Source organism: Vespa crabro, chromosome 13 (assembly GCF_910589235.1).
Source record: "Vespa crabro chromosome 13, iyVesCrab1.2, whole genome shotgun sequence".
NCBI classification, from domain to species: Eukaryota; Metazoa; Arthropoda; class Insecta; order Hymenoptera; family Vespidae; genus Vespa; species Vespa crabro.
The window spans coordinates 3,687,288-3,710,001 of NC_060967.1; the positions used below are offsets into that span (position 1 = coordinate 3,687,288).

The 22,714-nt window shown below is 37.4% G+C and overlaps 1 protein-coding gene across 3 annotated transcripts in view; it reads left to right on the forward strand.

Annotated features, from left to right (window-relative positions):
- LOC124428669 (zinc finger protein 423 homolog) overlaps window positions 1-22,714 on the forward strand; it is a 51,885-nt gene that overhangs the window by 7,467 nt on the left and 21,704 nt on the right. For all 3 annotated transcript variants that reach the window (XM_046973007.1, XM_046973009.1, XM_046973010.1), the window contains exon 4: window positions 10,789-10,860. In XM_046973007.1, the coding sequence (XP_046828963.1) occupies window positions 10,789-10,860 (72 nt within the window). The remainder of the gene's footprint in view (window positions 1-10,788; window positions 10,861-22,714) is intronic.

Genomic DNA, 22,714 nt, shown 5'->3' on the forward strand with positions numbered 1-22,714 from the left:
TAATGAAAAGAGATTCGTTGGGAAAGTTCGTAGAGGCGATATCTTTTTCGGTCCATTCGGGTGCATTACTTTTATCAGTACTCATGGGACAAGCAACCGAGTTCAGGCTACGGCAATACAACAATGCGTTGGGACATATCGTGTCATTGTTGGAAGGTGCTCAGGAATTGCAATCTCACTATAGATTTTATGAATATGGAATCCTTTGTCCCATAGGATAGAGTATAGTAAGGAATATGAAGAGCCTAACATGAGCTTACTCGTCGATACGTTTCTTTTCATGGATATCGAAAATTTAATCTAGTTGAACGGTTTTCCAATTATTTAAACACGAACGTCTTTGATTCGATCGTTTTATTTCTTATCATTAGGTATTGTCGGAATGAAAGAATTTGTAACATTTTTATGGATATTAGGGAGCACGATGAAAATAGGCATTGTCTTAGGAATCGTATTTCGCGAATCATTTTTGATATATCTCTAATAGGAAGGAACTTGGAAAATTTTGACGCGTTTCATTTAAAATTGTCGATATTAGGGAACATGAATTTTTTCTCACAGTTTCTCCCATTATATACAGAGTGAAAACTCGAAAGATTCTAATCCTATTTTAACGTAGCAGGTATCTACTACTTTCCTTCAACGAGTAGAAGCTGGATCTTTTATCCGTCCCTCTAGCAACGCGGCTCGATTATTATTTCAAGTTACCTTTCGCCAAGTGTACTTGCCCGCGCTTTATACTCGAAGGTAAAGCGGGCTTGGAGAAGGCTCGGAACGAGGTTGGATCCCTGAGGAGAGCACGGCTTCCCATGGGAGATGCCTCGTCTATCTGCTCACCTGAAAACATCAAGCCATCTTCCTTCCTTCCTATCTTCCTATCTTTCTTCTTACTTTACTTCTTTCCTATCTTCTTTCTTCTCTCCTTTCATACTCTCCTTTCTTTCTAAAGGCCCATGTACTAACGCTCCTTATTACGTCGGTGTAAAAAAGTTTATGTAACGAAACCTCATCAAACTTTGCCTACAAGTTTTCTCAAAAGTACTAAAGCCTAAATGTCTACCGAAGAGCTAACGAAAGATTTTATTAGATTGGAAAATGTCTCCATAACATTTTCGAGTGACTATACTTATTTTTTATAATCCTAATCGTCTTCTCAAAGTTAGACAATTTTTCAAAATTTCGAAAACATTTCTTCTATTCCTTTTATAACATTTTTCATATTAAAAGTAATAATGGCAATACGTAAAATATATCGATAAAAGAGATTCATAAAAATTTCGATGTTTATAAATTTTCAGTCACATTATCGTATCAAAATGTCCCAATTTTCTAGGCACATATTTTCCCACGAAAAGAATAGAGCTTTTTATTTCTCTAAATTTCATAACTATATCGTGAAAGCTAAAGCACGTGCGTTCCTATCATTCCATGAATGCACGACAGTGTTGGTAAGACGCTTCCGACACTCGGTAATCCAATAACGTGCGGTTTTGGCACGATATGAAATGCGTTAATCCGTTTAGCCTCCGTTATTTATCTAACGATTTAACGATAATTAATATCGATCAAGTGCTATATTTTATCATTTATATTTACAATATTATTACATCAAAATATTGATTATCCCGATTGTACGGTTCGTTTAATTAAAAATACACGTTTAAACGCGTAAAGACAAAAGCTTTAAACGTGTCAAGTATTTCATATTCACAATCGTATTTAGGTATAAAATATCGAATAAACGAGAGGCATCCTGGGATCTACCTTTACCATTTGAGTTCCTTGCTATTTCACTTGATACTGAAGAAAGGAATTATATCGCGAGACGATTGTTCTTCGCGTCGTTTCGCTTTTGTCAAGATCAAGAGAGAGAGAGAAAGAGAGAGAGAGAGAGAGAGAGAGAGAGAGAGAGAGAAATAGATGGAATGCATGTGGTAATGATCGACAGTGTTGACTGTATAAGAGAAAAAGAGACCGACTATTAATACCAATAGTAATAAACCGAAAAAAAGAGAAAAAGAGAGGAGTGAAAGAAAAGGTGATGATCGCTTGGGATTGCTAATGAGCCTAAAACAAGCTCGCAGCAAGTGGAAATAAACGTTTGCATAGAGATAAATCGAGATCGAGATCGAAAAGAGAGAGATGAAGGGGGAGAGAGAGAGAGAGAGAGAAAGAGAGAGAGAGAGAGAGAGAGAGAGAGAGAGAGTGTATTCATGTGTATGGCTGTATATACATCTCCGATGTTTTATATTATCATCCGGGGAATATTGGCTTCGTTTCAACCCCGTGGGTTAATGCCTTATTGCAAACATTGTAAAGAGTGAAGCCGAAAGTGAGGGGTAGTGGATTGGTTAGACAGTGGTTTGGTTGAATATGTAGACGGAAAAGAGAGAGGAAGAGAAGGGGTGAAGAGATGCATCTAACTTCGCTAGTTTTCCTGTGAAGGGATGTTTATACTCTACATCTCGACGAGAATCGATTGTTTGGAAAATCAGCAAACTGCGCGTTGTAATCGTTCTGTCTTTTCGTTTATTTCTTTTTTCTTTTTGTCACGTCTGATGCAGCAATTAAGAATGAGTTTTACTTCATACACGTGTCTGTTTTACGATTATATTCAGGTTTCTTTGATCATAGTTTCCTCGAATCGATTAGAATTTGAATAGACGCTTTTAATATCGAATATTTATTATCAGACATTATGTGATTTGTTTTTCTTTTTTTTAACCCGGTTTTAAAAAATTTCTAATATAAGATTTATTTTCTTTACTTTTGGATATTATATATTAATGAATTTTGAATTATTCTTTTCTTTGTTCCGTCAGAAAATTCAAACGTCAAAATATTGATATCTAACTGGCAGTGGATTTTAACGATTACAAAAGTTCGTAAGATTCTTGAAAATTGCTCGTCGGATAAACGAAATGTTACCAAGCTGGTCTCGTGACAGATTGAAATCTCTGACATTAAGAAAATGGGGGATCTCGACTCCCAATGGGAAAAGGCTGGAAAGCTCTCTGACTCGATGGTGGGTGACGGAGAACGAGAACGTGGAGAGAAGGTGGGATTATACATTGCTCGACAGCTTGGAATATCTTTCTCGTGTAAATCATCTTGTTTTACGCTCTAATTACAATAATTATTTCGATTTTCGGAAGATAAATTTTTTTCGAGACTCTCTCAATCTAGAAAATTTCAAACGAATTGGTAAAAACTATTTTCCAAGAAACATTTACTTTTTTCTTTTTTTTTTTTTATTCACTTTATATCATAGTTATTTGAAATATTTCAAATTTTTCCTTCATAACAAATTAACATCCGGTTAACGAAAGAGAAGAGAAAAGGGAAGTGAAAAAGTTGCGTGAGTTTCCGGAAGCTGGAAAGCCCTGTAGCACGGTGGCACATCCAAAGGGGATGGAAAAGAGGATAGAGAGGAGGGAGGAAGCAGCGTTAGAGAAGTAGCAGGGGTGGGTATATTATGGGGAATGCCAGAGAAATCCCGAGGGAACAGGAGTGAAGCCCAACGCGCATGCGCCGAGCTGATTAGTCCCTTCCTCTTTCCCTCTTCATCTTTCTCTCTCTCTCTCTCTCTCTCTCTCTCTCTCTCTCTCTCTCTCTCTCTCTCTCTCTCTCTCTCTCTCTCTCTCTCTTTCTCTTGTTCGTGCGTTCCCGTGTGCTGCTAGTGCCAGAGGAGAACGTAGATTCCCTCGGGATCTGGCCCCGCAGCCTCTTTGCGCCCTCCTATCCTCCTGCTTTCTCCCTCTTCCTCCCCCTATCTTCCTCTCTCTCGCTCTCTCCTCCACTCTTTCTATCTATCTATCTATCTGTCTGTCTATCCATCTCTTTCTTTTCTTTTATTTCTTTATCTTTATCTTTCTGTGATTCTTAAGTCGTTTGTCTCTCTTTTTTTCTTTCCTTCCTTCTTTTTTCTTTCTTTTATTTATTAAGAAAGCTTTTTAATTAATCAAGGATTTATTTCAATAAAATTTGTCATTTTCATTCTGGATCAGAAAAAATTTGCGAAAAGAAGATGATCGTTTCGTTTGATCGTTAAGTTCGAATTCAACGAACGGAAGAGAGTCTTCCAACGAAGAAAAGCAGCGTCGTTTCGCAAACGACTCTTGATCAAGAGCAAGGAAAACGGCTTTAGGTCGTCGCGGTGCTAGTGGTGGTGGTGATACTAGTGATGGTGGTAGTACGGTATAGAGAAGAGGTGAAGAGAGGAGAGAAGAGAAGAGGCACTTTCTCGGTGCGACTGTACTCGCCGATATAAGGGTGTCCCAGGTGACGAGCTGCCTCGGGCCGTGGCACGGCTCTACGTATCCCTTGGGACCGACTCCCGGTGTTTCCCTCACTCCCTCTTTACCTCTTCTCTCCCTTCCCCATCTCCCCTCTCTCTCGCTATCCCATCCTTACTTGCTCTCCTTATCCCTAGTACATACATACACATACGTACACAAAGTCATCTTTCGTCTTATACATAGAAATATCGAAGAACGTGGGTGTTTCTATGTATAACTATGTAACTGTATGCGTCTATGAGAGGACACAAGGATGCGCTATTACACGCGAGCGCGTGATTACACGTAGAAACGTTGAGAAGCCGGGCAGTAACGTTGTGAGCTTTCTCTCCTTCTCTCTCTCACTTGCTCGACACAGAATAGATACACCGACTAGCGAGAAACGCACACAGAGAAATTATGACATGGTCTCGGGTGACTAGACCTTCTCGTTCCATCATTATAAACTCACTCTCTCGGCACTGCCATTCCCCGCTCATACGTAATACGATTGTACTCCGACGCGATAAACTCGTGTGCAGCTGCACCTGCGTGCGATTCGACCGAGAGCAAAGATTCTACGTTTTCATGGACGGAGACATTATTTCTGTATAGATTTTTTCTTTCTTTCTTTTTTCTTTTTTATTTAATTGTATATTTTATTTTTTCGTTGTCTCTATCGATTGTTGACACCTCCTGTATTTTGTATAATAGAAATATATTTTGCATGTGAGACTTGTAGGGACAACTGCATATTCTGACAAGTGTTATAACGTTATTTTAACGACAGAGTTGCACTTATCTATACATTCGAAGGTGTTTTCTTGTTCAAAATTTCCTATATTTATTCGTAAGCTTTAGCAAAAGTGGTACGAAAGAAGAGTATGTTGGCAATACCACCTGTTATGCTCGATGCAAAGGAATGGGAAGGTTGCCAGCAAATTTTCGAACAGTGTAAGACCTAAGAGTGTCGCTAATAACTTTGTTGTACTTAAAACTCTCTCTCCTTTTCTCTCTCTCTCTCTCTCTCTCTCTCGCTCTCTATCTCTCTCCCCGACTGTCAATGTCTTAACACTTGTACTTTAATGTTGGCATAAAACTTGAAAATTTCTTTAGATAATATAGTATGAATTATTGTACAATTTCTTTTCTTTTATTTAATTTTTTATATATTTTTTTTATTATTATGGTATCTCGTTGAAGACAAGATTATTAATATCTTTAGGTATATAATTAATATATATAATATAAAAATTGATTAAAGTGCAAGATTACTGACACTTTAGGTGAAAGTTTTTCTCGTATTTCTGTTCTACTTCTTTAAGAGACCGATCGAGAAGCTCATTTTGCTTCGGGCGCATAAAGAGCGGTAGTAAAATTTATTGTCATTGGAAATGGCGATACGAAATAAGAAATTGTATTCTTGCGGTCACAACGATGTCTTTGCAATATAACTCGTCATATTGAAACGTCAGAGGCAACCATGTGGTATCTTGGGACTGGACAATGCAACCTAACTTAACTTTCGAGCGAGTATATATTGTAGGTAGATAAGTATTGTCTATTCCGTTAACTTTATGCTAATCTTTCTCTCCTTGGGCACTAACACTATGCTCTTTTGGTCCGTTCCTATGTTCGATAAAAGTATCTCTTTGTTATTCCCTTTCTATATGATCCGAAAGAAAAAAAGAATAGAAAGAAAATCAGGAAAGGGACTGCTTCATCGTTTTACTTAATTTCCATGGAAAGCATGTTGTTTACGATAAAAAATTGACCAGGATTACCGAAAAATTCTATTCTGTTAATTTCATTTAACAATGATTCGTCATATCCGTATAAAAGTAATAGAAAAATTAGATTTCGATTGATGCGATATTTAAGATGCATATATCGATCAAGATAATAATAAAAAAAAAAAAGAAAAAAAGAGAAAAAATAAGAAAGTATTTACAAATAATTCCTAATAAGACTCGGAATGGATCGAAGTAAGCCAGCGACGAACGGTGTCCATCATGAGCGAAGGGTCAAAGGGAGTCACTAGCCGGACCGCTAGCCGGACGGGAAAATTTATGCTCGGCTCTTAACGGTAAAGCCGCGTGCGTCCGTCAAGGGTCGTGGCTCGCGTTTGCCCTTTCGCTTAGCCAAGCGACGTCAAAAGCAGCGTTCGCGCAATAATTTCGAGTTCGCGAGTGTACTAATTCCTCGGTTAACTATCTCCGAGCGGAGGGCTTACAGCCTCGTATCACGATGTTTACGACACGCAGGTGTGTGCACCCCTTTATAGTTGATCCCATGAGTTTGAATCGCGAATTCGAGCGATATATCAACGCGAGTTCTACCGAGTTTTACCGAGTCTTCCCGAATATGTAACAACCCTCGAAAAACTACCCCTATGTAACTTTCTCTGCCGTTACGTCTTTCTTTCTCCGTCTATTTCGACACATTACATAATCCTAAGAATTTTACATAATTCTTTAGAAAATTTATTCTTTTTTATCATATCTAACAACAAGTTCTATCCCGTAACAATATTATATTAGACATTTTTATTATATTGGATTATCGTATAACTCATCTCGAAATTTCTTAGATCATCTCGGTTATGTGTTTCTTGTTTGTCTATTTGCGAATTTCTCAAACCTTATTGTTTTTTATCGTACGTAAGTCGGCTCAACACTGTATCACACATGAAATGCGTCTAATAAATTTGTTTGGACTATCACAGACTATCTAGATACTATCAAAAATTAATGGAAGTACGGTAGACATAAAGAATGATGCATTTGGCATAAAGAGGTCAATTTCGACGGAGTTTCTGGCAGGAGTTCGAAAAGTCGTCGCTGGCAAACGGTTCGGTGGCACTGCGAGAAGATGTCCCAGCAGGGACATCCGACCAAATTAATTCCTACGGAGACCGTAGTGTGTCTCTCTCTCTCCTGCGTCTCTCTGTGTGTGTGTATGTATATATATGTGCGTGTGTATGTGTGTGTATATACATATATATATATATATATATATATATATATATATATATATATATATATATACATCGACCACGGGACCGATCCTTGGCGGCAAAGTACAAGGAACAGCCATCTTTCTCGGAAAGAAATTAAACTTTTCCCGTGGGTATAGTCTCTTTCTTTCTTTCTTTCTTTTTTCTTCTATCCTCTCTCTCTCTCTCTCTCTCTCTCTCTCTCTCTCTCTCTCTCTCTCTCTCTCTCTCTCTCTCTCTCTCCTATGGGAAACTCGCGAGGGTGTAGGTTGGGCAGTTCGAAAGATATCGAGGTTCTAGGACCTTACAGGATTCCGAAGGGTGGTTCTCTAGCTAGCCTATTGCTATTGTTTGTGGTTTTCCCTTAGGACAGACCTACCCTTAACAACGGGATGTGTCGATGACATTCTACAGAGTGTTCGTGATAATACTACCTTCTTTCGATTCGAATAAAATTTCGTTTTCGTAGTTAAATTGCCCTTTGGGTCATTAGGTCGTTGAGATACGGAGGACGTAATATTTCAACAATAAAACAAATCAATTGGAAAATCGTTCTTAGAATATTAAAACCTTTTTTTCCGTGTATATGCGATATATAAGTGAGGATAATCAAGAATTATGAGAGCTCTTTTACCTGGCAATCGTTGTATCTCATCTAATGGTCAGGATTAATTCAAGTATACTATTTATGGAAGTTGTCTTTATTATTTCTGAGTAACTTAGTACAAACTTGGTTTTATAGGTTTTTATAGACCATCGTAAAAGAGAAATCTTGTCATATCTGAAGTATGAAAAGGTGAAGAACAGGGTCGTGAGTATCAATTAAAAACTCGTCGGCATGACTGAATTTGGGTATTTTAATCGAAGACAGGATTAATTAAGTGTATATTTTTTATCGTTGCTTGAATTCTGTCATATTAATTCTAATATTTAAAGCTACAATTAAAATACAATTGAAATATCTCTGATATTTTGATAGTATCTTATCTAATCTTCTTAAAAGTAACACCTTGTATTTTTGATCATAAGACGAGCGTTGATTATAGATACTTAGTAGAATTTGATTAACGATATACTTGCGTGCATTTAAAAAGATAGTCAAGATTAATTAGGTCATCATCGTTAGGACGTTAGATCGACGATGTTATCTACTATCAAAGTATCATCTTTCATGATATATATTAGATATAATTCGTTACGAAGCAATGGATATTAATATCTAATAAATGTAATAAAATATATTTTTAGTCCGAATACTATTTTACGACAAATATGACCTACGTTTGATAAAATATATAAATAATTATGTAAACATCTACTAATTTATGAAATCGAAATTGAATAAATGCTAATGATCCCATTTTCATTGAATGAACAATTCAGTAGAATTTAGTCCCTCGATTTTTTATTCAAGAATGTGAAAAATTCGAATGAATACGAACGTATTCGCGTAAAAGTGCAAAGTTGAATTTTAACGGAATGAGATCCACTGTGTTAAGGTTCTCTAGGGATTATAGAATGCTTCACGAAATGCCCTCGTTGCTTTACGGCTTTCCGTCAAAATATTTCCTTGTTTTTACGAATTATTTTACGATCACTATTTTAAAACTCTCTAAGAATAGGAATTCACGATCGTTAATTCATTATCATGTGAATATTATCCATGTTGAAACGATCTAACGAACTTTTTAAATACGTTTCACGATCGAACGATTATACGATTACACATAGGTTACAAGATTTTCGATGTAATCTCCAATCTAGATCGTGCGTATGAGAATCTCTGACCAGATCCCGAGAGACCACTGGAAGCGATGGGATCGTTTCATAGCGATATTTTGTGAGAGATAACTTTCAAGAGAGAACTTGTTTAAACGTGTCATCGTAAAATCATAAAGAAAAACTAACGAATTTGTTTGAAAACAAAAAATGTGTCAATAACAAAATCAATCTTCCAATTTTACCAGAATAATAATAATAAATGTTTATTAATCGAATCTCTATATTCTATAAAGAGGCTAAAATTCATTGATAAATATAGAATCGTGAATAGAAGAAACGATTGTATTAAGTGTATCAGAAAGATGAAATAAAGGTCCGAAGAAACGAGTTGAGCACCAACTCGTATGAGAATCGCTGTCGAGCTCCCGTGGGACCACTGGGAGCAGTGGGAAGCCTCTGTACCCGTGCTGGGGCTATACTCGGCCTCACTGTGGAGAGGGGATTCCCCAAGGAGGTAATTACCCTCCCTACAGCCACCCAACCACCCACAAGCCATCGCAACTTCAACTCCTGGCGGAGTTACATGCTAATACAAAACCAAAACCGGTTCCCCGACAGCTTCACCATGAACGTCGAATTCCCAAAATTCATATAACTATGTCTATTTCTCTCTCTCTCTCTCTCTCTCTCTTCTCTCTCTCTCTCTCTCTCTCTCTCTCTTCTCTCTTCTATTCTTTTTTATGGGAACTCGTCACATAGATATCCAATGATATCAACGAAAAGTCGACTTTATGGTTGAATCGATAATCCCATTCTCGAGCAAAAGTACATATCGAAGTATCTCCAATTCCATAAACGCCAATTTCACTTGGAATATGAACTTATAAAAATATGATCTCCCTTTTTTTCCTCATAGACATATGGTACACGTCATTTTTGAAGAAAATAAAAAAAATGTCGGTAGATGACTGGTTTAGAAATGAACTGGAAATGAAATTCTTCTTTCGGCGTAGATTTTCGGCATGAACGGCAAACTGATTACCAACGATGCCCCGAGCGTGGCCTTGGAACTCCCAAAAGTCATACTCGTAAAAAAAGACTATTGTACACCGTGGACTTCCGAGGTTATTTATACGAGTTATCTCTTCTCTGAAACCACGAACTATGCGGCTGCAACGTTACTGGGGGTGACTTACGAGCAATGATAATTCCAAAAGCAGCTTTTGCGTATCAACCTTAAAATATCATTTTATATGTGATTTAATTTTTTCTTTTCTAATTGTTTAGAAATCGTATAGGGCTTTTTTGTTCGTTCGATAAAATTGTTGATGAAGAAGAAAAAAAAAGAAATATTTCTATTATATATCAGTGTGACTATCATTGTCTTAAGCCTTGTACTTGTTTTCCCACAAACTTGTGTTTAAAGTTGTGCGTATTCCTTTGGGAAATTTGAATTTTGGCCTCTTTTCCTCAACGTGAGGTCCAAGGTGAGGTCCTCCGGTCTCTGATGGTACAGGAATGGGCTATGGGAGCCAATATCACTCGGGTATGGCTCCCATGAGATTTTCTACGCTCTTTTCCATCCTTTCTCGTATTATACGCTCGTACCAACGTTACAACGAAGTCATGGTAAACCATGAAAAAAGGAAGCAAGCTTATTCGATCTCGTTCGTTTTGTTCGATCGTTCGAAATCCCATGAAATTTTAATGTTAAGTCCCATTAGAAAAACTTTTGCGACATTGGCAAGAATTTTATTAAAATTATTATAACATATATTCATGTATATGTTGCAGATTATTTGCAAGATGGTAGACCATCATCCATGCAAGGTCCAGATTTAGAAAATCAGAACAGCTTGGACAGTGGTAAGTTTATTTCATTTGTGTGGTCACTTGGTACAGATATATTATATATCTTATATGTATTATATATATAATATATCTATATAATATATCTATATAATATATTTATATAATATATCTATATACATATATACATACAATCGTACATGCTAATCTCTCCGATGATCAAATTGATGAATAAATATATTCATATATCAGTCAGATACAAATAGATTCTTAACGAATTCAAAGTAGGTTCGAAAGTAATTCGATTATCACAAAGTAACACTGTGATTTGGTAGGATTTGAAGCGAGTAAAGTCGACTAACGTTCCCGTTAGGTGAATAAGCCGAGTACTAGCCGACGACTAAAGGGGTGAAGGAGGAGGGTTCGGAGACCGAGGGGTTTGGCTTGGCCGCTGGCTAGCCAGCTAGCTAGCTAGCTAACGTACTCTTGGGAAGACATAAATGTGTCCCTTTAGTGCCAGTTTCCGTCCTGCGTACTGACCACTGCGAAGGACTTAAACGTACTTTACATTCGTTCTTAGATCGTATTAGAAATAAGAAATACTTAGTCCTTATCTGAAATTTCATCCTTTTCTAATCGTTAAGTGACGGTCACATTTCTGAGTTTGGACTTTTGATGTTGATGATATATATATATTTTTTTTTCAACATACAAATCAGAATCGACGTGTTTCCTTGTAAGAAGATATACAAAGGGAATGTTTTAGTTAGTACAGTGGTTAAAGTTAGTACTAAGGGAGTACATTTAATGCTGGTTACCAGACGATTGCACATGCAGGGGCAGTTTGTTCTTAGAGATACGCAGGCTGAGCTTGTCGGACGAGCAAACACTTAATTAACCCTTCAAGGTTAGTTCCTGTCTCTGTCTTTACCTTAATCTCTCTCTCTCTCTCTCCCTCCCTCCCTCCCTTCTCCTCTCTCTGTCTCTGTCTTTCCATGTCTCTAGTTTTCTCTTTCTCAACGAAGTAGTACTTTGGCTAGGTTTCTCACGAAAGCACTTGCGAACTCCCTTTAAGATTCACAGAGAGTTATAGTTTAACATAGAGTTGTCCAAACGTGTTTCGTTTCTTGAAAGCATCTTGCGAAAGTTATTTAATATTTTTGAAATAAGGATTCTTATTTTTAAAATCTTGTTTGATTATAAGAGAAATACGATTTTTTACTTAGCTTGTCGATCTATTAGAAGAAAAAAAAATTCAAGGATACTGCGTATTGATATTTTTTTTCCATGATAATATCTATCTTCTTTCATGGAATTTTCGGGTCATTAAGACAATAGTGTGATCTTCGACTTCCGCATTTATCGTAACTCATAGACGTATCAGGAAAAAGCAGTTTCGATCGAAAATCAGCTCGAAGAATGATGCAAGCAAGGGTCCCGATGGGCTTTCTCGGATTCGCAAAGATCCCAATCTCTTAGACGGGTCGCATCTTTTTGGTTCCAGTCAGTCAGTCACTCGATCCCTCTCTCTCTCTCCACACACACACACACACACACACACACACACACACACACACACACACACACACACAATATCTTTCTCCATTTATACTCCCGAGACCCATTGCAACTTTAAGCGCCTCGCATTACGGGCATTCGACTCGTTTCTCTCTTTTCGAGGATTGCCTGAAGCTGCTCCCTTCTTTCTGCTCTTAATTTAACCCTCCTTTTATTTCCTCTTTCCTGCCTGTCACCTAAACCTAACTTCCATCGAGATACATCTACGCTTGGTAGAGCTATTCTCTAGATTTTCAAGAAATTTTATTCTCCTTTAATATTAACAAGATCTAATCGAAAGGATCTATAGGTTTGTTTATTCGAAATCGATAAGCATTCCATCTATAAATAGCATTATCTCTCCATTACGATTCTTCTTCTATTCTGTATAGTCCAAGCAATGTATTACTGTCTCGGTTGACACGTTGAAAATTTAACTCGTGTCCGTCTTTGGATATCCAGAAAGCTCTGACCTCGTCATTCATTATTCGACTGAAGCTCTTGTGCCGACGGACCTATGTGTACGGATACAATAAATAGAATCGATCGAATAACTAGAGTGTTTAAGAGACGATAAATCCAATATTTCCTTATTAAGAGTACTAACAAATTCGCATTCATCTTACACATTCGTTTTATATTATATTTTCATGTTATCACTTATTATTAGTACTACTAAGCAATTTTGATCACTGATATCGATGACATTAAAAAATGATGTTCGTTCGTTTCTATAAATCTCGAATAGGCAACAGAGAACGATTCTATATTTATCTAGATGCTGAGACGAAATTTGGTGAATGGTCATCCGCGTCGGAGTTCGTGATAATTAGCGAGGACGGACGTGGACATGGACGAGCACTTTAAATGTCCGCCAGGCATCTCGCAGTGTTATTATTATTTAATAATCTTCCCATTGCTATACCGGAGGAAATTCTCACTCGTTATTATATCCAGCTAAAGTTTCTCCTACGTTACCTTATCTCCGCTTTTATCATTGTCATATATTTGCATATTACGTTCTACGACGTAATTCAACTTTTATATTCGAATTTATTTATTTACTTATAAAAAGAGATCGATCGAAGAATGATAATTAATCGATTAAATAAAATCAAATGTATAAATATTAAAATTACTTTCATCATATTTACCGAGCGATCCAGAGGTTTTCTGCGTTACCGACTGTCGATGAATCAGATTTAACTTTTTAACTTGATTTTCTTCCACCGCGTGTAGCATTGTCGGTAAAATAGAAATTTCTTATTTTCAAATTATTTAATAATTCATCCAAATCTTTTTCGTCTCCATTCATTTATATATATAAAAATCAAATTATCGCACAATTGCAATCAATTCCAACAAAGAAAATTAACAATTTGTTATACCCTGTGGATCAGAGATAGAATATGCCCTCAGTATCCTCTGCTTGTCGTAAAAACCGACTAATAGGGGTTGAGTGTGTAGCCGGCAATTCAACCTCATAAAAATCCACTTATTTCAGAAATTTGAGGAAAAAAAGCCAAATTGATTCAAATCTCTTGGAGTAGATTTGGACCCGCTCTGAGCTCTAACGCCAATAAATCGGCGTATATATGGACGGAATAATATTAATATTAATAATATTAAAAGCATACTTTTGGTATATTTACGTTTGTAAATTTGTAAAGCATTACGTGGTTAAATTTAACCATAATAAAATAATAGGTGTTAGGGGAAAAAAAAAAGAAAAAAAAGGAAAGGAAAAGAAAAGAAAAGATAAGAAAGGATAGGAAAAAAGGAAACAGAAACGATCTGTCGCACCTGCGAAGGTAAAAATTCAAGTAGTACCTTCTTCCTTTTTCTTTTTATTTCTAGGGAAGGTGGAAGGTGAAAGGAAGGAGGAGGGTTGTACGGGCGCCTTTACACCCCCTTACAATACCTTGGCGTACATTACATACAAGCCGGTTATTTCTCCAGGGAGTTTTCTCACGTGAATACCGCGAGAGCACGCACATTTGTGCTTGCGAGCTCACACGTACGTGTGCGTACATACGAGAATAATCTTACTGGATGGTGTGTCATATATATAGGTTTGAGTTCTTGGAGAAAAGGTAGCTAGGAGGTACGGGGGAGTGGAAAAAGGAGGGTTGGAAGCGAAAAACGACATCGAGGTGCTACTGTGCGCGCTCTTTCCTTTTCTCTGTCTTGCCTTTCCTTTTCTTTCTTTTTCTCTCACAGCACCCATGGGAATTTAGGTGAAAACTTTACTCAGGCCGCCCCGAAGAATTCTTACCGAGAGAGAGAAAGAAAGTTTTGTCGAAGAGAGCGGCCAGCTCGACGATTCCGCGTTATCGTTGGCTTTTCGACATTGTACCTTATAGTTTCGTTTGTACGTAAAAATGTAAAGAAATTGAAGGAAATACTCGAAGAAAAATCATTCGGATCTTCTTTCGATTTTTCCCTACGGTAAATTTCGAAACCACTGAAAGGCTATCGTTAACGATCGCCATGGTGTTTCGCTATAACTATCCTACTGGATACATAGTACCATTAAATTAATCCTAGCCAAGCTGAGTGCTCGGTAATCATCATTACCCTTCTCGCCTCTCAACCCTCTCTCCACTCCTTCGGATTATGTTTTCCGCTGTACTTGGGCGTTCCGACGTTCGCTGACCAACACGCTCATTACGTATATCTGAAATTCTGTGTATGTTCTATTTTATAGCGTTGATGGAGTATTAGAGAGAGAGAGAGAGATACGCGTATATGGATAACACGATGAAGATTTCAATCTGGTTGTTAGGTTCAACGATGCGAATTATGAACGGAGAATGAAGTGTCCTTGTGAAAAACATAGGAACAAGATTTTATGTTTTCTTTTATTTTTGTTTCTTTTTTTTTATTGATCTCATCACTCGTGACCGAAATGATTTCGTAGATTTTACGGTGTTCAGTATGAATCAGTACGATATTGAGAAATTACGATGTAAGATAAAATCGGCCGAGAGAATATATTTCAGGTGTGGCAAGTTCTCCTCTTTTTTAAACGCGTTATGCAAAATGAATGTGCGGTTCCTTTTCACTCGCTCGCTCACTATGCTCTGTGATATACGCGAGTAACCGTATCAAGTGTATATCGCTTCATACGAATGTATCCAAGCAAATGCGTTTGAAAACCTTGTCCCAGATTTTCGAATCTCTCTCTTTCTGTATTTTCTTTTCTTTTTCATTTGCTCTCAAATGCACAAATTCATACTCGAAATTTAAGATAATATTTGCCTTATCACCTGTCCATTATTTGTATATACGATTTGTATATATGATTTGTATATATGATTTGGTTATTTATATATTGGTTGTTTCGTGAATACACCTCATCGAAGACAAGCTTTCTCGGTATCATCATCTTCCAGAGGTAGGTACGTAAAATCGCGAGACGTTATATCGCGCATAAACGAAATACAAAACGGAGTTAAGGCCAGTTGGATGGATGTACCGTGCACAGGAATGTCCTATGCGATAAAATCTGCCGACCTACACCTTGTCTCCTTCAGAAGACCGACACGCCGACGTTCCTACTCCTTCTCTCGAGAGAGGATTCTCTCGCGGAAAATGATAGTTTCCGAGTTCGTCACCGCGTCCTTTTCTCTTTTCTCAATAGATTGGATCAAAAATCCAACTTGTTAACTTATCTATAACTTGATCGTAATAATTTATCTGTTAATATACTTATAGAGATAATTTTTAAAATAAATCACTTTTTTTCAAAACATTTAAGCAAATTTTCTTTTCAAATCATTGAAAAGACAAACCTAAAAATATTTTTAATCCATACTATATATATATACATATACTGTGTGTGTATGTGTGTATATATATATATATATATATATATATATATTCATCTATTATTTTCCTAATATAGCTTTTCGATGTATAAGAAAATGTATAAAAATTGAGAAAGAAGTAGTCGATAGGTGGTTAGAATATAAGAGCCTCTTAAGGATCGACTAGCTTCCATTGAAATTCCGTCGAGTTAATGCTCAGGTTACTCCGAAGGATGCTTAAGCGTTTAAAGCTTTAGCTATAGTTAGAACGTATCTCTCACAAGTACTTCGCATAACGCGAAGGATATATATCCTTTACTATTATCGTGGAACAAACCGCAGATCTCAATGCCGATCCTTTCTCTTCATGTAGAAAATTGCAAAGTATAGGACAACGTCCTCCATTCTTCTTCTTCTTTCTTCTTCCTTTTATAGATCATGCATCTATGTATACGCGTGCGCGCGTGTGTAACTATAATAGATATTTTTTTTTTAAGTCTGATCGATATGCTCGTGCAAATGCTTTTCTATCTAGGATGACTAATGTTTTGTAAACTTTCTTTCGTAATACCGTACCAGATTAAAACGTTTTAAAATTGGTATATGCTTAGAGATAAGATCGATACGGTCGACAGTCTTCTCGACGTCCTTTTGTATCGACCAATGAATCCTTACGAGTATTGTCATCTATGATGACTATGCGTTCGGGTATATCCATGAATTCAACTTGAAATTATTATGATCTCGATGAAGTATCTAGTACACCTATGTGTCTAAAGATATATCCAAATATTATAAATAATCTAGTATGGAGGTAGCACCAAACTTTCTTCTTAACATCACCTAACGAAATAAAGAAAGAAAATGGTCAGAGAATATGTTCGGTTCGAAGAAGGCAAAGACCCCTTAAGGATATTCTTGGTGGTGGTGGTGGTGGCGCGAGCCGTTTAATTGCTAGCTCTTAAGCAATTGCGGTTTGAGGGCAGTTGAGACAAGGATCGAAGCAATTTGCCCTTTGGTGGAAGGAGGAGATGCGACCTCAGGATCGCGGTGAGCTCACTGCCGGTAACTGGCGTGTCCTTCTCTCTTGGAGAAACGTTGATGTAGGCTCTTGAAACTTCTTCTTCTTTTTCTTTTCTTCCTTTTCCTTTTCTTTCTTATAAAAACATCGTCTCTCTTTCTCTCTTCATCAAGAAGATGCGTACGCATTATGCGCCCTCGCCCACGTGTCGACCGCAGAGAAACGCTTACGGCTAATTGAATTCGCGTTACGTCGAGAAAACTCCGTTGCGGCCTTATTGCAGACCAACCATACGGTACTATATACATGTATGCCTACGTATTCGAAATCGATCGTAAACCCGCCAAACACGATGAATATTTCAAACTTAGACGCGTTCGATCTCTCCTATTTCTACTCGAAATTATTTTGGAAGTTAACCTTTCATTCTAACGTGTGGTACATTTAAATCGATATTGGCAAATTCTAACAATAATATAGTAGTCCATTTAACAATAATATAGTATTTTTGGAGAATAGGCTAAGAGCTTATAATTTTATCGTCTGAATAATAAAAGGATTAGCCTAAAAAGTAATTGATTTTTATAATCGCTTGGGAACTTTTGGCTCACCCTGTATAGGTCAGAGATGTGCTCTATACATCTTTCTTTTATCTTGATATAATTTAATTCCGTTGAATATGCTATTTTTTTTGTTCTTTTCTACATTCTTATATCCTCTTCCCTTGGATCGATCTCAAAAAAGAGTTTCGTTGTTCGTTATACAATATGTACCTACACCAATTTCTTTGTATCGTAAATTAATTTCTTTTCTTTTCTTTTTTTTTCCCATTAACAACTCATCGAGAGGAGAAAGTCCCTTGTTTGTTTTGTTTTGGCAGAGCCAATGGGATGATGGATAAGGAGTTGATTCAAAGCGATCGCTATGTATCGAAACAAGACAACGGAAGGAAAGATTTCTTTAAGGTCCGTTCACAAAGCCACCTCGAAATTGAAAATGACTGGAGAATTGAATTTTTCGAAAATTTAGACTACGCAGTGATAATCTCAAATCGGTCGATCTTATAATTTAAAGGAAAAATTAAATATTTGAGTTTATTAATCGTATCTTGTAGGCAAGTATGAATCAACATTAACGTCTTTGACCGAATGAAATCTAAAATAAGACAACAAGATTTGCGAGGTTGACATTAGCTTAGGATGAAAGTTTTTTAAACGAATGAAATAGATCGATCACTGTCTTATATTATTTTTTTCTATATCATGTCGTAGAAGTTAACGGTCGGTATAGATCATAACTCGATAAGAAACTGAATACCTTGGGATCCAATTAAAATGCAAGAAAATAGAAAGAAAACATTCCAACGGCTTATCATATATTCTTTTTGACAAGACATTCGAAGGGTTTACTTCGATGTGTGCTTCCTGCTGTTAGTTAGCAGAGAAGAAGTTTCTTTCTGTATTTTTGCGATCTCCTCGGAGAAACAAAATAGAGGAGGAAACAAAGGTGGTTGCGTATAAAGCATAGGCCGAAACGAGACCTCAGGGTGCTGTAGTCAAGACCCGTGGGGTTCATCCTGGAAAAATTCAGCCGTGTTAACTGTTCCAGGAGAGAAACGAACGACTCCCCTTTCTCCAAATGCGTGAAACCCACACCAATTTTTCTTTCTTCTTTATTTTTTTTTATGTATATTCTTTCGTACCTATATAATCAACCCTTGTATAACACGTTAACGCGCTTTCGATATAACGCGGTAAAAAATTACCTTCTTTGTAGCTTCTCATGATACGGTACGGTACGAATTAATCGTATTATGCTACAGGTTTGCTTGTACGTGTGTATTTAAAAAAGAGGCAGCTGGATCAAAAAATGTGTTCTTGATCGAAATGAATCCAAGAAAATGTTTTTATAAGGAAACTATTATATATAGATATGTATGTATGTATATACGTACGTATATAGATACGTACACACGCGCGCGCGCGCGCACACACACACACACACACACACACACACACACACACACACACACACACACACACACACACACACACGTAGCCGAAGTAACGTCGAGGCAATGGAATTTGAAAAGAGAGTGCAAAGAAGCACAGCCGGTTGGAGTAGGAAGCCACAGGGAAAGGCCAGGGGACCAACAATCGGAAAACAGCGTTGTTGGTGGTCGGCTTTAGCTGGTAGGAAGAACGGAGACGCGAAAGTGCCGTTCGAGGATTCCTATTTCCCACGATCCCATGGCTGCCATACGAGCTCCGCAATACTCCGTCTTTCTCTGCACTGCGGTAATCATAATTACACCTGCGGGTGTCTTCTTATCGCACTCTCTTCGCTCGATCCCGCGGTCCATGCTTTTCCTATCCTTCGAGAATCCTCTCTTCTCTTCTTCTCTGCGCTGTTCGAGACGAAATAGATAGAGACGTCCTTGAAAGAAATGTACCAACGAGAACGTTCGCCACGGAAATTGGTTTTTCCTACGACCGGAATGAGTTACCTATTCTTTTGGGAATTTTTTTTTCTTTCATCAAGTCTATCGAAAAGTTTTCTTATCTTTTAAGAAAAGAATTCTAAAAATCCGATCCCGATTAGAAGACTTTTTTAATATCGATTAGTAGATAAATTAGAAATTTATTAGTTTCTTTATCGTAACGTAGTTCTAATCCTTAAGATGTAATTTAGAAAAATTGGCATAGTTATTACTTGTATCGCTTTGTCGAAGAGACAAAATCATGATGATTCCCTCCTCCCTAATCGATAATCGATCAATCAATCAGGAATATTATTGTGTGCAACCAATTAAGATTCTTGGAGAAGCGATAATTTCGTTGCGGCGAGGTAATAACGTGAGACCGAAGCAACGGATAGAGCAAAGGGTCTATCTAGTAGCAGTGGCAGCGGCAGCGATCAGCCAGAGATCGATTCGAAGGTCGGAGAGAAGCCACAGGAGCTTTCGCTGGGTGGTTAGCCCGAGGCAGTGGTGATGTCGTGCTGCCGGATGCTTCGTAGTCGTCGAGAATCGCTCGTGGTGACCGCGTAGTAGGGGTATAATGCATTGAATTAGACGCAAATGCACCCTGGGCACCAATTGGACGCTCTTTCAGTCCTACCCGTTCCATCTCTCCCTAGAGAGAGAAGAACACCATCGCCCGTTCTTCCTAGATACACCTCTCTATCTCTCTCTCTTTCTATAAACTGAAGATACCTTGGATCGGACATCAGCTTTCTTTTTCTACAATATTATGCTAAAGTACTCGTAAACTAAACCGGACGCAACCCATAACGACAAAGTATTTTGCACGTAGCTAGGAAACAGACGAAGATTTCTTCCTGAGTTCGTTAAAATGATTTGTATTTTTAGATATATTGAATGTTTTTCACTCTGATGCGTTAAATGCCCAATAATTACTCGAGATATGGTCGAATTATTAAATAAACCTCTAGCGCAACGTACTTAGAATAGATTAGATTTTAACAAATAGGAAACTGCTCTAATCACGTTATTACGTACGACTTTAAAACAACGTAACAACATGCAATCCATTTAGATCAGATGATAGAGAACTTGGCAATAGTTGGAGTAATTATCCATAAGGAAGATAAGCTGAAGAAAGAGATAGTAGAACGATTAGACGATGGTAAGGGTGAGATCGATAATTCCGGCGGATGTTCTAAAGTTTCCAGGAAGGGTACAACCGATCGTTTGGTTTCGCTCCATTTCGTACGTTTAGTGACGCATTTCGAAGGACGTGTATCGGATGTCCCACCAGCGGTAAATCACAATGGACTGTGCGAAGACAAAAATCAGAACCGCCCTTTCTTCGTGCCCCTCTCGAGGCCACCCCTTTTGCTCGATGATTCCATTCCTCATGGTCTCCGTTCTACGAAGGAACGAAGCGAGAGAGGGAGGGAGAAAGAGAGAGAGAGAGAGAGAGAGAGAGAAAAGGAGCCGGTTCAGAATTTAATATAATATAGAATGGATATCCTGTCCGTGGAGAGCCGATGGAGCCTACTGTGTCTCCTTTATATACCAGGCATTAGGTGGTACACGTAACCCGATATAAGAGGGGTATAAAACAAAGTATGAACCTAAGGCATACCGTGATCGGTACCAGGATCGTAAGGGCACATCTTTGTCCTTTCTCGAAACCTTCAAGGTATAGATATTCTCTAAGGAACGGTTTCGAGAACGTGGATGAGATTTCAATTGCTTTTATTGAGATCATCTTGAAAAATGTACCTTATATTTGGCTTTTTTTTATTCATTTTTTTCTTCTTTATACATTTTAATTTTTACACTAAATCATTGATAGAGCATTTCTTTAATTTTTTTCTTTAATATTTTCTATTACGTAATATATATTTTTATTATTAATATTTCTTTTTAATTTTCTTGAAACAAGTCCGAAGATATAACAATAGCACGGTTTGATACGATTATTGTGAGAAAATCGACTAGAGCCGTTGTATTTGAGTCGTCATCGTGTACTTTGGACCCTGGTGTCCTACGGGGGCGGTTTATTGTGGGACGCCCTTTGTATGAACTTCTATAATCCGTGACAAGATGATTGAGATATCTGGTTACGTTCTTACAGGTGAATACGATTCGTAGGTTAAACGTCGAAAAAACATCTAGATGATGTTGTTTTCCTTTTGCCGCAATTAGGTACCGCTTTTTACCAAAGAAGAGATCAAATTCATCCTCGTCCCAACTATTGTCATTCAAAATCTCCGATGAATAGGATCGGACACGAGAAACGCATCGTTCAGATCGAGAATTTTGTTTGTTCAATTTCATCATTATTCTACATATACCTATTGAATTGATAAAGATTATAAAGGTATATTATTTTTTTTATTCTTAATGTAATCATAAAAAAAGCTCGAAACAATTAATGGGAAATAATTTTAATTCAATAAGAAATTCTTTTTATTTTGTACGACTAAAAATAATTAGTGAGAAGTTAATAGAAGCAAAAAGATGAATTTTGAAGATTTTAGTCAGTCCAAAAGCAAGACTAGAATGGGAATACTTCCCTGAAAGAAAGTTTAAACATTTACAACTAATTCGGCACTCGCCCTACAGACAACCGACTTTAGTACTGGTTGTCGGTACCATCGAGGAAGAAGGGTCGAGGACGAGCAGCCTCTTGCGATGAATTACAGTGTATCCCACGAGAGAAAGGAGAAGAGAGGGTCCGTGCAAAACCACCCCCATCTCGTACTCCATCTCGCGTTAATTCCAACTCCAGACGCGTACCGTATTCACCGTTATCTTCGAGTCGAGCTTAATCTCCTCGCCATCGAGTTTCGGCTATCATACAAATTTCTCAACATTCTTTTACCGCGTCTCCTCGTTTTCATCATAAAATATTTGAATTAGAAGAAAATCGCGCTTATTATGACTAGAATAAATAGTTGAACAATTCATTGGAGATTATTCGTTCGAAAGTATACATGCCAATTTAATTTAATTATTGAAAGATTTTAACCAAAAGAACAACATCTATTTAAC